At 48.4% G+C, this 14818-nt stretch overlaps 1 protein-coding gene across 3 annotated transcripts; it reads left to right on the top strand.

The window, feature by feature from the left end:
* The first annotated feature begins 436 nt into the window (after positions 1-436).
* On the top strand, positions 437-7105 carry pex26 (peroxisomal biogenesis factor 26). Of its 3 annotated transcripts, none has more exons than XM_018748074.2 (5): positions 437-1147; positions 2658-2768; positions 2853-3166; positions 5457-5603; positions 6197-7105. In XM_018748074.2, exons 1-5 carry the CDS (start codon positions 909-911, stop codon positions 6310-6312), a joined length of 927 nt encoding a protein of 308 aa, XP_018603590.2. In that variant the 5' UTR covers positions 437-908; the 3' UTR covers positions 6313-7105. The 3 variants fall into 3 exon arrangements, with proteins under 3 accessions (XP_018603590.2, XP_018603589.2, XP_018603588.2); XM_018748073.2 differs by having other exon boundaries at positions 2622-2768; positions 2868-3166; XM_018748072.2 differs by having other exon boundaries at positions 2622-2768.
* Positions 7106-14818: the final 7713 nt, after the last annotated feature.

Here is a 14818-nt window from a genome sequence, read left to right as displayed (position 1 = left end):
GTTGCAGGAAGGATCGTCGGTGGCCCCCTCTCCCCTCCATACAGGACATGAACTGTATAGGTGGACCCGCAAAACCCTAAGCATCATATGTGAGACCACCCATCGTCTGTTCATCCTCCCGCTGTGTGGCACAAGATACCAAAGTATCTGTACTGTGTGTGTGCGTGTCTCTCCCCGTCCCCACACAGGCCTCTGCACATCAAACTCCTTGAGTGCGTTCTGTCTCCAGCACTCCTCGTTGCTGGAGATTGCCTGGAGACTGAGACCATTTGCCGATCTTAAAAGAACCTGCTGAGGACGAAGGGCAGGAAGGTGAAGATGTTCAAGGAGCCACAAACAAAACTTGTCTGTTTTGACTGAGGTACATGCGACTTATCTAAACTGAACCTGGATGGTGTTAATATGTAAGGACAAGTATACCACATGCGTGTGTGTGTGTGTGTGTGTGTGTGTGCGTGCATGCATAAAATTAATGTAACGTATATTTAGTATGTAAAAACGGGTGGTGAACGGTTGGATTTGGATGAATAAAATAAGTGGTCCCAATTGTTTTTACAGGTTACACTTTAGTCTTTTATGACCACTGCTTTAATTCAGTTCGTTAATGAAAATGTATGTACACCATAACTCATCTATAAGACTTTTTCGTTCCGCAATCCGAAAGAAACGAAGAAGAAATCCGCTCAGCGGCGTGACGCTACCAGGAGTCGCGGTGTGATGACGTCACCGGACAAAGTCCCGGAGAGGGTGTCGTCATCGCCAAGGGCCCTAGACAAGATGGCGGCGGAAACAGCAGTGCTGTACATGCAGCTCAGCCCTTCGCTCTGCCTTGCAGCTCGAAGTCGAAATGTATTCAGACGTGTTGTTTCTGTGTGATCGGCAGTAGCAGCAGTTTAAGTGGCAACGAAATGAGGAGCTGTTCGTGCACTTCCCAGGCACACGGGCGTGTTTTGGGATGGCTGCGTCCCAACACTCCTCCTCCTCCTTTTCCTCCTCCTGCATGTTGTGTTTTCGCACAAGTTCTCACTTCTCTGGACTCCGCAGCCGAGCGACTCGTGGTTCGTAGAGACTTTCAGCGGTCGATGGACACGTGTGAGAAGGGACTGGAGAGCCTCTGCAGCTTGGCCGAGCACGACGAGAGCAGCAGGTGCAGTAATTACTGAGTTAAGTAATACAAATTACATGCCATGGCATGTTGCCAGTTGGTACAGTAATAGAGAGTATAGTGACTACAGTACTGTATGGTACAGCGTACAGTACAGTGAATACAGTATAGTATTACACAGTAAGTACAGTAGTGAATACAGAGTAAGTACAGTACGGAGTGAGTACTGTGCAGTAAGTATGGCAGTGACTTCAACCCTCATCTTCTTTACATGGATTATTTAGCTCACGCTTTTCAGTTTTCTCCAAAGCGGCTTGTCGTCGTTTACCCATTTATACAGCGTGGTAATTTTTCTGGAGCAGTGTACCTCGCTCAAGGCTCCTAAGCTGAAGGTGGGATTCAAACCAACAACCTTTGCTTTTGTTTTGAAGGCAGCTCTAATCTCGACCTTCCAGCCGTCCCACGTTTTGTTTTGTTATCTGGATTGCTGGTTACGAGTGTGGTCTGATGCGTCTCGGATGCTGATTTTTCCCGGTGTGCAGACGTTCCGTGTGTTTCCATGTTTTCTTCTGTGTGTGTTTGCAGCTTCATGGGGCCTCTTGCCACTTCTCTTCTCCTTCCAGTTCTTCCAGGAAGTGCTTCTTCTCTTCTCCTTCCTTCTCTGCTCTGTCTCCTTAGTGGTGTCGTGGATGGTTACGAGCGCTTTTTCACCTGCGCTCTCTTTTCGCTTTCCCCACTCACCACCTTTTTCGTTTCTCTCACGTTCTACTGGGTTCAGCTCAGTTTCACAGCATCACTCGGGTTCTCGAGTTGCTCTGTTGGAAGCTGGATGGCGATGCTGTCGGCAGTGAGGAACGTGACCTAGCTTGGCTTTGTCCAAAAATGCATCTGTCTCATTGTATGTAATAAAGCTCAGTTATTCATACCGTAACTTTTTTTCTCTAATATTCATTGCTGTGGGATTTTTCTGCTCCCAGTTAACAGCGTGCGTTTTTACACATTGACCTCGGGTGCAAGTAGCATTTTGAATGGCAGCTGCACAATAAATACCAGCTTTGTAAAGCTCATGGTGCGAACTTTTCTGTGAAAGAGAGTATTTAGGTTTTTTTAATGCATCTTCACCATCAGTGGTATTTTCCTTGGGCTCACACTTCTTTTTACAGTGTACGGTATATACTGTCACAGCTCAGCACGCCGTGCCACATGAAATATTCAGCAGTGTGTGTGACTTGCACTTTATGTACCAACCGATACTCAAGTTTCTAAGTTCTGGAATATAGTTTTAGAGCTGCGTATCACAGCCCTGAGTCAGATCTCGATCGCCATCATGTTTGCAATTCATGTCCGAGTTTAAAATTCGCTTCTTTAGGAGTTGATTCTCGCACATCTTGGAGCACTTTTTCTGGAACTGTTTTCGGCGCTTTGTCACAGCAACAGCTAATATGTGTAATTTTGGCATTATATTAACCCCAGAAAAGTGTCCTTCATTCTGGGTGATTCACTGTCTTTCCACCAGTTTGTTATGTTTCGAGTTAAAAGCTGCTCTGTGCAGCGTCGGGATTCAGGCGCTGGCCGAGCTCAACCAGTGGCAAAGAGTTCTCGCCTGGGTTCTTCAGCACTATGGTACACCTGAGAAAATTCCAGTGAAAGTTCTGCAGATGTGGTGAGTTTTTTCTCTCTCTCCATCCTTCTCGTGTCCTTGGTCATTTACTCGTGTCTTATTTGAATGGATTGTTTGATTCTCCAGCATACTTCTGTACAGCAAAGTAGGAGAACCTGGCACCATGCAGGAGGCAAGCAATGACTGGTTGAAGTGCCCAGCCAACAAGAGTTTACCTGGGTATGGCGCTGTGGCTGAGCTCTACATACTACATATACTTGTGCCTTGCTGTCCACTTGTGGAAGCTAGAGAGTTTGTGCTCGGCCAAGTAGGGAGTGCGGTGCTCAGCGGGGCTCAGAAGCAAGCTGCGTTGGAGATGCTGGAGAGCCAGGAGAGATGCGCACCTTCCTGTACAAGCAGCTCCATCGTGGCACAGAGTGCCACCTCTGCTACCGGCACACGTGAGTGTCTTGTTTCTTCCAGTTGACCTTGATGCCCTCACAAGAATTCGCTTCCTTATTCCAACCTTCATTCCTGTAAAAGAACATTCTAACATTCATTTCCCTAAATGAAAGTAGTAATTTGGTTTTTGTTTTATTTTGTATTTTTAATTAAATGTTTTTTTAATTAAATTCTTAAATGTTGATGAAAACACTCTGTACGTACCTTACATCAGTTTTGTACTACACTTTGAGTTGACTTAATTTCCACATTCAACTTAAAATTGACTTTTATTTACTTACATATTTAGTAATACTTGTTTCATGAACTCATGAAGCGAGTTGGGATTTCTGAGGACTTGAAAAGAAAAGGATGCAAAGTGTGTGGAATGTGCTCAAGGAAATCCTTCAAGTGACTGAATATAAGGAATTTTTTATGCAACAATGTACAGTAGCCTCCAAAATGAACATCCTTCATAAAGATGATGCATAGCACAGATAGACAAGCATGAGTCATACTTTTATTCAAATATACATCTTGCTGAAGAAATATTCACAAATGAACAATGCAGTGTTTTCTTTGTAAGTAAATGTTTGGATCTCTTGTTCCTAGAATGTCGTGTAGTGTCCTCTGTCTCACATAACAGTACAAATATTTTCCCTGTTACTTTTAATAAGGCTGGAGAGCGCATTGGGTCGCATCTTGGACCATTCTTTCGCGCAACATTTTTCCAGATCCTTCGTGATCTTGCGTCTACACGCGCGAACTGTTCTCGGCCCACCTTTTCTGTGGAGCTTGTCTGACTCTGGCTATTGCGAAATGTTGATTTATTTATTTATTTTTTCTCCTGTCGGCCATCATTTTCTTCATTTTTGACTTGTGTTTAGGGTCATTGATACAAAGGTCCACCTGTGTCAAAGTTGCAGGATCCTGACTCTGAAACCAGGTTTCCAGCCACGATGTTTTCAGCTGTACTTTGTGGAGTTCATTATTCCACTGATCTTAAGTAGGGTCCCAGGGCCACGAGCAGCAAAACATCTGCACAGAATCATTGATCCATGTCCATATTTCACGCTGTGTATGACGCACCTTCTTTCTATGTCTTCCTCTCCTGCTCCTGATGCCAAATGTGTTGATGGTGTTAGCCAAAACAATTCAACTTTGGTATCAACTGACTGTGGCACCTGGTTCCCATCCTAGTTCCAGTAGCATGTGGCAAATTTCACTCACTTCAATTTGCTGCTTGTTGTGAACAAAGGCTTCCTTGTGGTGGCCCTTCCAAGCAGCATTTCAGCACGGAGAGACTTTGTGATGCTTTACTCCGGTTTGCTGGGGTCACAATAGCATACTGTAAGGCAGTACAGTTTTCCAGCTGTAAGCCTTTAGTTCTTTTTGCCTTTCTCACAATTTCCCTACTTGTGCATGTGGACAAAATATACTCATGTCCTTTTCCTGCTAAGTTAAACACTGTTGTTTTCTCATTCCTGATTATTTCTGTAATTGTGCAGAGGGGTAAAATTGTTGTTTGAATGTAAGGCCTCATTTCGACACATCAAGTGATGTTTCTCTCTTCAACGGTCAGTTCTTTACCTTTTCCTATGATCATGGCTGACAAAGTGTTCTAACTTTATCCCATTTGTATACTCTAGTAAAGCAGGAAGCCCAAAATGGTCCCCTAGCGACTGTACAATCCCAAGTCCTTGAATATTTTATTTGAATAAAAACCTGTTTTTTTTCCTTTTGTGTCTGATGACATGTAGCTGTTTTTATTGCACTGCACTGCTTTTTACCTGAGGGATACTGTGCTTTCAGTACAACTTGTGTATTTCCATTTGTGCTCTTTTGTCTAAATGTAGCATTTATTTAGTACAACGTTCTTCTTCACTACTTTGTTGTGTGCATGTTGCTGTAGCCTTCAGCAGCTTCCTTCCGAATCAGTAAAGTTTTTCTGTTTCTCTCTATTTCTGTCTGATCTTTTTTCTTGTGTGTGTGCACGCGTGCATCAAGGGTGTTGGTAATTCTGCATGGAACTGTTATTGAAGCAGATTTTAAAATATTGGTACAAAGTGAGCTTGATACCGTTCAGCAATGTGTGTGATGCTGGTGGTTTGAAAGACCATTCGATCTTCCCAGTATTTAAAGAAACTCTCCAGAAGTGTCATTGTTACTCTCTTACATTTTTCAAATCATGCAAATAAGACTTGTGAGCTGATGTGATCTGAATATTTAATATTTTTATTTTTTCTATGATGACTTCAATCAAAGTATAGTGTGTTGTTACAACAAGCTGATATCTTCTCTTTCTCCCAGGTGATGGTGACTCCAGGCTCAAGGCTTTGCTGCACCAACTTTACCGAGGCTTGACTATAGCTGGCACGCGCATGCAGTCTCTTCCTTTTGGCAGGATGCTGCTCGCTGCTTTTCTTCTTTTCCTGCTGCTCCTGCGCATCGATCCAGGTGAGGAGAACGTTAAACCCTAGCTACAGAAGGCGGGAGGACTGAGATCACTGTCTCAGAAATGTACTTGTTGTACAAGAATTTACCTCGATTTAGCGAGTACTCCCCCTTCGCTTACTGGGGTTCATTTGTTCCGTCCATATTAGAGTGAAGCCGATTCTCACCCCTTAATCGTTCCCAGTCGCGTAGTGATATCCTTCAGTCCCTTGTTCTCTGCATAACGCAAATAACACAAGTTTCACGTGCACCTTGACTTGGCCCTGCACCCAAAAGAAGAATTGAAGTAACTGGGCTAATAGCTCGGGGTACCTTTTATTTCGGAAAGAGCTCAAAGGACCAGGGTTGGAATCCAGTCTCGGAATCCAGTCTCCTCCCATAGTGCCCTTGGCTGAGGTACTCACCCTGAAGTGATGGAGTAAAAATTAGCCATCTGTGCAAATGGAGCCTTTGTGACAGCTGCATTATTCCTAATGAAAAAGCACAGGTCCGCTGCAGACTTAGGCTACATGACGTATTAAAACCAGTTGCTGTGCAGCTCTACACAAGCACTTTGAGGGCAATTATCTCTTCTGCTTGTGTGCTTTGTTTTGCAGCTCTTCCTTCAGCCTTCCGCTGGATCTCCAGCCTGTTGCGCATACTCAGACAATTGTGGGATGCCATGACTGGCCCGTATCATCAGACCACCCGAGTACCAAGTGTCACGGGCTGATCCTGCTCACACCAAGGGTTTTCATAGAACGTGTTGCCGGTAACACGCTTCAGAGACAAAGTGTAACCACCTCTCCCTGAATTACTTTAATATTTTAGAACTCAATATGTGAGACTGTAGACCAGTGAAAAGTACTTCTGGAGTCAAGCTAATTTTTTCAGTACAGTTTGTCCATTTTCGTGAAATGAAAGCTAGTTCTAGTGAATGCATTTGCCCGTTTAATTCTTCTTTTTTGTCAAAAGAGGAAAAGAAGGTGAAAGTGACTTTAGGGATCATATTGCTGAGTCTGCCTCCCTTTTATGTCTGGTGTAGTAAGAATGTTAGCTTAAAATTGAATTTGTACTATTACGTACTCCACAAATAATACGTAAATATGACACTTGGGGTCACTCAAAAAAAATTTAGTTGTTGAAAGTATTTTCGTGGTTTCGCTTATTGAATATTCTGTTCCACAAAGTCACCATATCATGGGCATCCAGTACAGAGCAGTGACAGTCGACAAGGTCTGCTCACCTCAACATGGATTATAGTCATACTGTGGTAACTGCTCCTGGAGCTTGCGTGTTCTACTGAGTCATCTTTTATGCAAAATGTAAACCTTTGTTACATGCTTTTATAGCTTAACGTTGGTGTTTTGGGAAATCTAATGCCATTTTTAGTTTGAACAGCTTATTTGTTGTATGTTTTGTATTGAGCTGTGACTTTAGTATAACTGAGAAGAAATCTGTATTGAAAATAAATTTCTTCAGCAACTGGTCAGTATCTTGAAATAAATGCCAGTGTGAGAGAATGATTTATGCTGTCTGTTATGGACTGCAGAGGTCACGTATTCAGGACCACTGGGCCCCCCCATTGCTGCCAGACGCTGTGGCTCCATGTAGTCTTTACCCTGTGCCTCTGTCCAAGATGTTCATGTTTTCATGATTTGTCTTTCTTCTGTCTCCACAAACGCACCATGTCCTCATCCTACCCCAAATAATAGCATGCACAGCAGCTATAAATATTCAGATGAATGTTTTATGTAAAATATTTAATACAGATATACAGTAATTACATTTAATGCAGAAGATAAATCTGTGACATAGGTGAGGCATGTGCATGGTAACACTGGTACATGGAACCAAGACAAAAGAAAACACTTGTTCTGCTTCATCATTGTGGAATGCAGTGTTGTAGCTCTGATGTTGTTTTCACTCTTTGTGAATTTCACTAATTCATAATTCAAATCCAGACTGATACCGGTCAAAGAGATCAGTGTGGGTGAGTAATGCAGATAGCTGATTACAGGTGGTTCATCCTAGAGTTTTTGACAAAAAAGGGGAGGAGGGAGACTGGTCTGTGGTTCTGCACTGACTCTGGATCCAGAGAGGTTTTTTTATTTTTTTTTTTTAACAGTATTTTATTGTTGAGACTTGAAACGTATCAATGTAATCATGGACGTTATCGTAGATAACAGAATTGTGCAAACACAAAATATAATGGCGGTATCTTGTTCCCGCTGATTCCTTTTATACAAGAGCCAGTGGATATGCTGTCGTGCTCACTCTGCACTTTGTCAGCACTGCACCTGCTGCATGCATTCCTCATTTCAAGGATGCGCTATGCAACTGCCTCTTTGCTGGAGTCGTAAGCTGTGCAGTCCGTCCAAGTGCTGCTAATTCAGAAGGTGGCTGTGTGGTTAATCTACTGTGATGCCATTTCTCGCTGCCCTTTGCTGGATTTCCATCACAATCTGCACCAAAGAGAAGATATTTTGTTCTCGACTACCTGCAGAGAAAAGTTCTAGCTCAACGCTGTCAAGCTGTTAAGTTCTGCATCCTCAGTTTCAGCAGGTAGCACCACTACTGAACACCAGTAAACTGCTTTCTGGATTTTTCTCTGCTCTCCAATGGTGCAATGACCTCCTGAACAAAGTCATCTAGAAGAAACTGAAAAGCTGCCTCTTTAGAGCAGCCTGCATAGTGAACTCTTTTAATATCAGTGTTTTGCCTATGATAACTGCTCATCTATATCAATTGCCAGAAAGTTAAGATCTTTGTACAGTTTCATCGTAGGCTCATTCAAAGCTACGACAGGCCGAGGTGGGGATTAAACGTGTAGCTTGTGGATCCAAAGGCAGCAGCTCCAACCGCTACACTATCAGCTCTTTCCGTTACTAGTATCATAGTAAAGTAAACATACAACATATATTTTATAATAGATATTGTCCATTTCTTTATAGGCCTGGAAATATCTTCCATTTATTTCAATTCATTTTAAAATTGACTGAAAATTACATATGTGAAAAAGTCATAGGATTATATACATTGAGCAGCAAACAAAGTTTTAAGTCCCTTTGGTGGCCAGATACCATCTGGTATATATGGCTGTAATAAGAGAAAGCTGAGATTATGGTGTTCTATGTAGTAAAAAAAAAAAAAACAAAATACCCTTAATGAAACTGAGCTTCTCTTCTATTTCAATTTGTTTTGCTGTGAACTAATAGTGTTAAGAAGAAATGCATGCTGTAAGAAGAAAGAATATTAAAGAAACAAAAGGGTTTAAAAAAAAATCAATTAAAATAATAACAAAGATGGAAGCACACCAAGTCCAGCAGCTCTGACTCTAGGTGTTTGAGTGTTTTTTCCTCTCTTTTTAACCACTTGGGTGTTTTTGCGGTATTTCCTCCAAGTCAAAGAGGCTTTATATTGCCATTTCAACCATAAACAGCAAGTACAGTTCACCGCAGTAACGCAGTGAAATGAAACTACCTTCCTCCAGGACCCTGGTGCAACATAAAGAATAACTCGCAGCTGCTACCGACACACACTACATAAAGCGCACGTGTGCAAAACAGCACAGGACAGCAGAGTCATTAATAAACAGGACAATATGAATAGACACAGTAAAGGACAGTTCCTGCACTTTTCCCAATGACTGTTTGCACTACATACATAGGAGGATGTGAATGAAAAGCACCGAAACAAGAATGAAAACAAACGACTGGGGTGTCTGCTGTGTTGACGTACACTGTACAACATATGAACATAGAATATATTACAATATAAACATACTGTAAGTTACGGCACTGAAGGGGTTATACCCGCATCCTGTAAACACTTGATGTTCCTGTTCATGTCATGTGTGTACATAGTTTTGTGTGTTACGTGCCGATTGGCTCTCCTTCTATTTATGCTCAGTGTTGAAGAGGGGAATTCTGGGGGTCCCAGGCCAGGGGTAGCGCCTTAACCGTGGTACCGCCGTATTTGGGGGGCTTTGAGTGACCCCGGGCTGGGGGTGTTCTCCAGCGTTCTGCATTTCTCCTACTGTCCGAAGGACATGTACCCGTCTAACAAAGAAAGAGCACGTTCCTTTCACCCTGACAGTGACTCCCGAGCCAGTTTCTAGTAGCTCCATGGCGGGACGCTACCGGCTACCCTCGAGTCGATGGTGTCAGAAGTGGGATGGGGCCGAACGCTGAGAGAGAGAGAGGCTGGATTCGTGAGGGACAGAACACCGAGCAGGAAGAAAGGGAAAACGGCGGGACGGAAGAAGCGCCTGCCCTGCGACGCCGGGGGAGGTCCAGGCGGAGGAGCAGTGGTGGAGCACGGGGGCCCCGGGGAGGAAGGACGCGTTTTGGCGAGGACGGCGGAGAAGAGCTGCGAGGTGCCGCTGAAGACGGGCGAGCAGGTCGCCCACGGTACGAGCGGCAGGCAGCGTAAAGCGCTGGGGCTGAGGAAAGTCGCCCCGCCCGAACAGGTGGGACAACGTGCTGGACGTCGCGCAGCAGCGTGCCTCGTCTGTGGACGGGCGGGGCTCCGTGAGGGAGACGAGCAAACCCGCCGACGACGCGATTTCGCCGCTTACGTTTCGTGGAGAAAGCGGCCAGCCTGCCCGAAGCGAAGCCCCGGTGAGTTTTCTAAAAGAGCGGCGTGGCGGACCAAACGCCGCAAAAGAAGCAGGGCAGCCACTGCGCCGTGGGAAGCAGCCACTTTTACGAGCCGAGCGTCGCGGCGAATCGGCAGAGGCGAGAGCCAGAGAGCGGCAAGCAGAGCGGCTTTGCCGGGTCCCCCCCGCCGGCGGGCAGAGATGGCCGAGCAGCGAGGCCGAGAGGCGCGGCGAGACGGCTGGGGGGCGCAAGACGGGCGTTCGTCCCCGACAAGGGAGCTGGGACAGCGCAGAGCGGCCAGCCGAAAGCCGGCGCGAAGGTCCCACGGAAGCCGGTCAGCCGCGGGGAGCGCAAGACAGTCGGCGAAGGCCACGTGCGAGCAAAGGAGCCATACTGGGACCGAGGCCGGGCAGACAGGGGACCGGCGTGGCCGCCTCGACACCCCGAGCGCGCCGCCATGGCGGGCTACTGCAATTGTCCCTGGCCCGACCAGCAGCGCTGTGCGCCCGGCGGGACCTGCATTCCTGCCCGGCGGAGACACGGAGGGACAACGCTGGACAGTGGCGTGGGGCAGGCAGCAGTTCTTTTTCACGGGGGGCTATGTAGCCACCCGCGTTACTTTTTTAGCGGGAAATGTGTTAAATGTTTATTGGTTAGCGTTTGGTGACGCACGGGGTGTTTGCGGCTGCCCGCATGGAGAAGGAGGAGAGAGCCTTGGGGCACTAAGCAGGCCGGGAAGGTTGGCTGGAGGCAACGGGGACCTCGGACCGAGAGAAATAATGCATTATTTCCCTGGTGCTGGTGTTCAAATAAGGGGTTCAAAAACCCCTTATGACAAAAAAATCAAGGCGTCCGTTTACCCCGCCCGGTATGGGGTCACCGGGGCCCCACCCTGGAGCCAGGCCTGGGGGGGGGGCTCGCATGCGAGCGCCTGGTGGCCAGGTCTATGCCCACGGGGCCTGGCCGGGCTCAGCCCGAAGCCACAACGTGGAGCCGCTCTTCGGTGGGCTCACCACCTGCCGGAGAAACCATAAGGGGCCGGTGCGTTGTGATTTGGGCGGTGGTCGGGGCCGAGTGCCCGGCCGACCCAAACCTCGGGCGCCAACTCTGGTTTTTGGGACTTGGAATGTCACCTCACTGGCGGGGAAGGAGCCTGAGCTGGTGCGGGAAGTTGAGAGATACCGTCTAGATATAGTCGGGCTCACTTCCACTCACAGCTTGGGTTCTGGAACCACTCTACTCGACCGAGGGTGGACTCTCCACTATTCTGGCGTTGCCCAAGGTGAGAGGCGGCGGGCTGGTGTGGGCTTATTAATAGCCCCCCAGTTTAGCCGCCATGTGTTGGAGTCTACCCCGGTGAATGAGAGGGTCATCTCCCTACGCCTTCGGGTCAGGGAACGGTCTCTCACTGTCGTTTGTGCTTATGCGCCTAGCGGCAGTGTAGAGTACCCGGCCTTTTTAGAGTCCTTGGGGGGCGTGCTGGAAAGCGCTCCCACTGGGGACTCTGTCGTTCTACTGGGGGACTTTAACGCCCACGTGGGCAGCGACAGTGATACCTGGAGGGGCGTGATTGGGAGGAACGGCCTCCCTGATCTGAACCCGAGCGGTGAGTTGTTATTGGATTTCTGTGCTAGTCGCGGTTTATCCATAACGAACACCATGTTCATGCATAAGGGTGTCCACCAGTGCACTTGGCACCAGGACACCCTAGGTCGGAGGTCGATGATCGACTTTGTAGTCGTTTCTTCTGACCTTCGGCCATATGTCTTGGACACTCGGGTGAAGAGAGGGGCTGAGCTGTCAACTGATCACCACCTGGTGGTGAGTTGGATTCGATGGCGGGGGAAAAAGCTGGACAGACCTGGCAGGCCCAAACGCATAGTGAGGGTCTGTTGGGAACGTTTGGCGGAGGCCCCTGTCAGAGAGGTCTTCAACTCCCACCTCCGACAGAGCTTCAACCAGGTCCCGAGGGAGGTGGGGGACATTGAGTCTGAATGGACTATGTTCCGCTCCTCCATTGTCGGTGCGGCTGTTCGGAGCTGCGGCCATAAGGTCTCCGGTGCCTGTCGCGGCGGCAATCCCCGAACACGGTGGTGGACACCGGAAGTAAGGGATGCCGTCAAGCTGAAGAAGGAGTTCTATCGGGCCTGGCTGGCTCATGGGACTCCTGAAGCAGCTGACGGGTACCGACGGGCCAAACGGAGCGCGGCTCTGGCAGTCGCCGCGGCAAAAACTCGGGCTTGGGAGGAGTTCGGTGAGGCCATGGAGGAAGACTTTCGGTCGGCCTCAAAGAGATTCTGGCAAACCGTCCGGCGACTCAGAGGGGGGAAGCGGTGTTCCACGAACACTGTTTACAGTGGAAGTGGTGCGCTGCTGACCTCAGCTGAGGATGTTCTCGGGCGGTGGAAGGAGTACTTTGAGGATCTCCTCAATCCCTCCGACACGCCTTCCGTAGAGGAAGCTGAGGCTGGGGACTCGGAGGGGGACTCGTCCATTACCCTGGCTGAAGTTGCTGAGGTAGTCAAAAAACTCCTCGGTGGCAAGGCTCCGGGGGTGGATGAGATCCGCCCCGAGTTTCTCAAGTCTCTGGATGTTGTGGGGCTGTCTTGGCTGACACGCCTCTGCAGCATCGCGTGGAGTTCGGGAACGGTGCCTCTGGACTGGCAGACCGGGGTGGTGGTCCCTCTTTTTAAGAAGGGGGACCGGAGATTGTGTTCCAACTACAGGGGGATCACACTCCTTAGCCTCCCTGGGAAAGTCTATGCCAGGGTACTGGAAAGGAGAATCCGACCGATAGTCGAACCTCGGATTCAGGAGGAGCAATGCGGTTTTCGCCCTGGCCGTGGAACACTGGACCAGCTCTATACCCTCACTAGGGTGTTGGAGGGTTCGTGGGAGTTTGCCCAACCAGTCCATATGTGTTTTGTGGACCTGGAGAAGGCATTCGACCGTGTCCCTCGTGGCATCCTGTGGGGGGTGCTTCGGGATTATGGGGTTCGGGGCTCGTTGCTACGGGCTGTTCGTTCCCTGTATGACCGGAGCAGGAGCTTGGTTCGCATTGCCGGCAGTAAGTCAGACCTGTTCCCGGTGCATGTTGGACTCCGCCAGGGCTGCCCTTTGTCACCGATTCTGTTCATTATTTTTATGGACAGAATTTCTAGGCGCAGTCAGGGAACGGAGGGTGTCTGTTTTGGTGGCCGCGAGATCTCGTCTCTGCTTTTTGCGGACGATGTGGTCCTGTTGGCTTCATCAAGTCAAGACTTGCAGCGTGCACTGGGGAGGTTTGCAGCCGAGTGCGAAGCGGCGGGGATGAGAATCAGCACCTCCAAATCCGAGGCCATGGTTCTCAGTCGGAAAAAGGTGGATTGCTCCCTCCGGGTTAGGGGGGAGTTGCTCCCTCAAGTGGAGGAGTTTAAGTATCTTGGGGTCTTGTTCACGAGTGAGGGAAAAATGGAGCGGCAGGTCGACAGACGGATCGGTGCGGCGTCTGCAGTAATGCGGTCATTGTACCGGTCTGTTGTGGTGAAGAGGGAGCTGAGTCGTAAGGCGAAGCTCTCAATTTACCGGTCGATCTACGTTCCTACCCTCACCTATGGTCATGAACTCTGGATCATGACCGAAAGAATGAGATCGCGGATACAAGCGGCAGAAATGAGTTTCCTCCGCAGAGTGGCTGGGCGCACCCTTAGGGATAGGGTGAGGAGCTCAGTCACCCGGGAGGAGCTCGGAGTAGAGCCGCTGCTCCTCCGCATCGAGAGGAGCCAGTTGAGGTGGCTCGGGCATCTGTTCCGGATGCCTCCTGGACGCCTCCCTGGGGAGGTGCTCCGGGCTTGTCCCACTGGGAGGAGGCCTCGGGGCAGACCCAGGACACGTTGGAGAGACTATGTCTCCCGGCTGGCCTGGGAACGCCTTGGGGTTCCCCCAGAGGAACTAGAGGAGGTGTGCGGGGAGAGGGAGGTCTGGAGTACTCTGCTCGGACTGCTGCCCCCGCGACCCGGCCCCGGATAAAAGCGGAGGAAGATGGATGGATGGATGGTGTTCAAATAAATCGTTCGTAATGAACGCTCCCTCTTCGCCCCATCCAGACCCACGGCGCTGTGCGACACGATACAGTATTGTACAACGTGAACACAGAATACAGTTCAATATAAACGCACTGTACTTACGGAGCGACAGTAGTAACATTGTAACAGTCACAGTGCTCAACAAAGACTGTTTCCACTGTTTCCCGTTTTTGCCATTGTTTCTATTCTTTCCACTCAGAGCCACTTTTCTGCTTCTCCTCCAATAAAAGCCACAACAAACGGTGTCGGCGCGTCCTTTTCGCGCCATCCCACCCCCGAAGCGCAGCGCCGCGTTTCCACACCTCTGTGTGTAGCTACTGTGGGTTGGGGAGGTCCGGACACATCATCAGCGGCCCTTGTACAAGTTTTTCTTATTATTATTATTATTATTATTTGTGCCCCATACTAGGTTTTTTTTTTTATTATTTTGTGTCCATACTAGTTTTTTTGGTGACCGTACTATCTCTCACGTGAGTTTTTTCACTTACTAACTCTTTTGCTTTTCCTGCTTATATATGTTTGCATTTTGGACAAGTGCATCCGCTAACTGAATCAATGAACATGTTTGGCTGAA

This window comes from Scleropages formosus, chromosome 5 (assembly GCF_900964775.1).
Source record: "Scleropages formosus chromosome 5, fSclFor1.1, whole genome shotgun sequence".
Lineage (NCBI taxonomy): Eukaryota > Metazoa > Chordata > Actinopteri > Osteoglossiformes > Osteoglossidae > Scleropages > Scleropages formosus.
The sequence above is the reverse complement of the archived record's forward strand: the minus strand, read 5'-3'. Positions and strand labels throughout refer to the sequence as shown.

Coding starts and splice junctions, on each gene's coding strand:
- pex26 (XM_018748072.2), top strand. CDS start 909: ATGAGGAGCTGTTCGTGCACTTCCCAGGCACACGGGCGTGTTTTGGGA. Junction 2,769..2,852: donor GTGAAAGTTCTGCAGATGTG/GTGAGTTTTTTC, acceptor TTGATTCTCCAG/CATACTTCTGTACAGCAAAG. Junction 5,604..6,196: donor GCTCCTGCGCATCGATCCAG/GTGAGGAGAACG, acceptor TTTGTTTTGCAG/CTCTTCCTTCAGCCTTCCGC.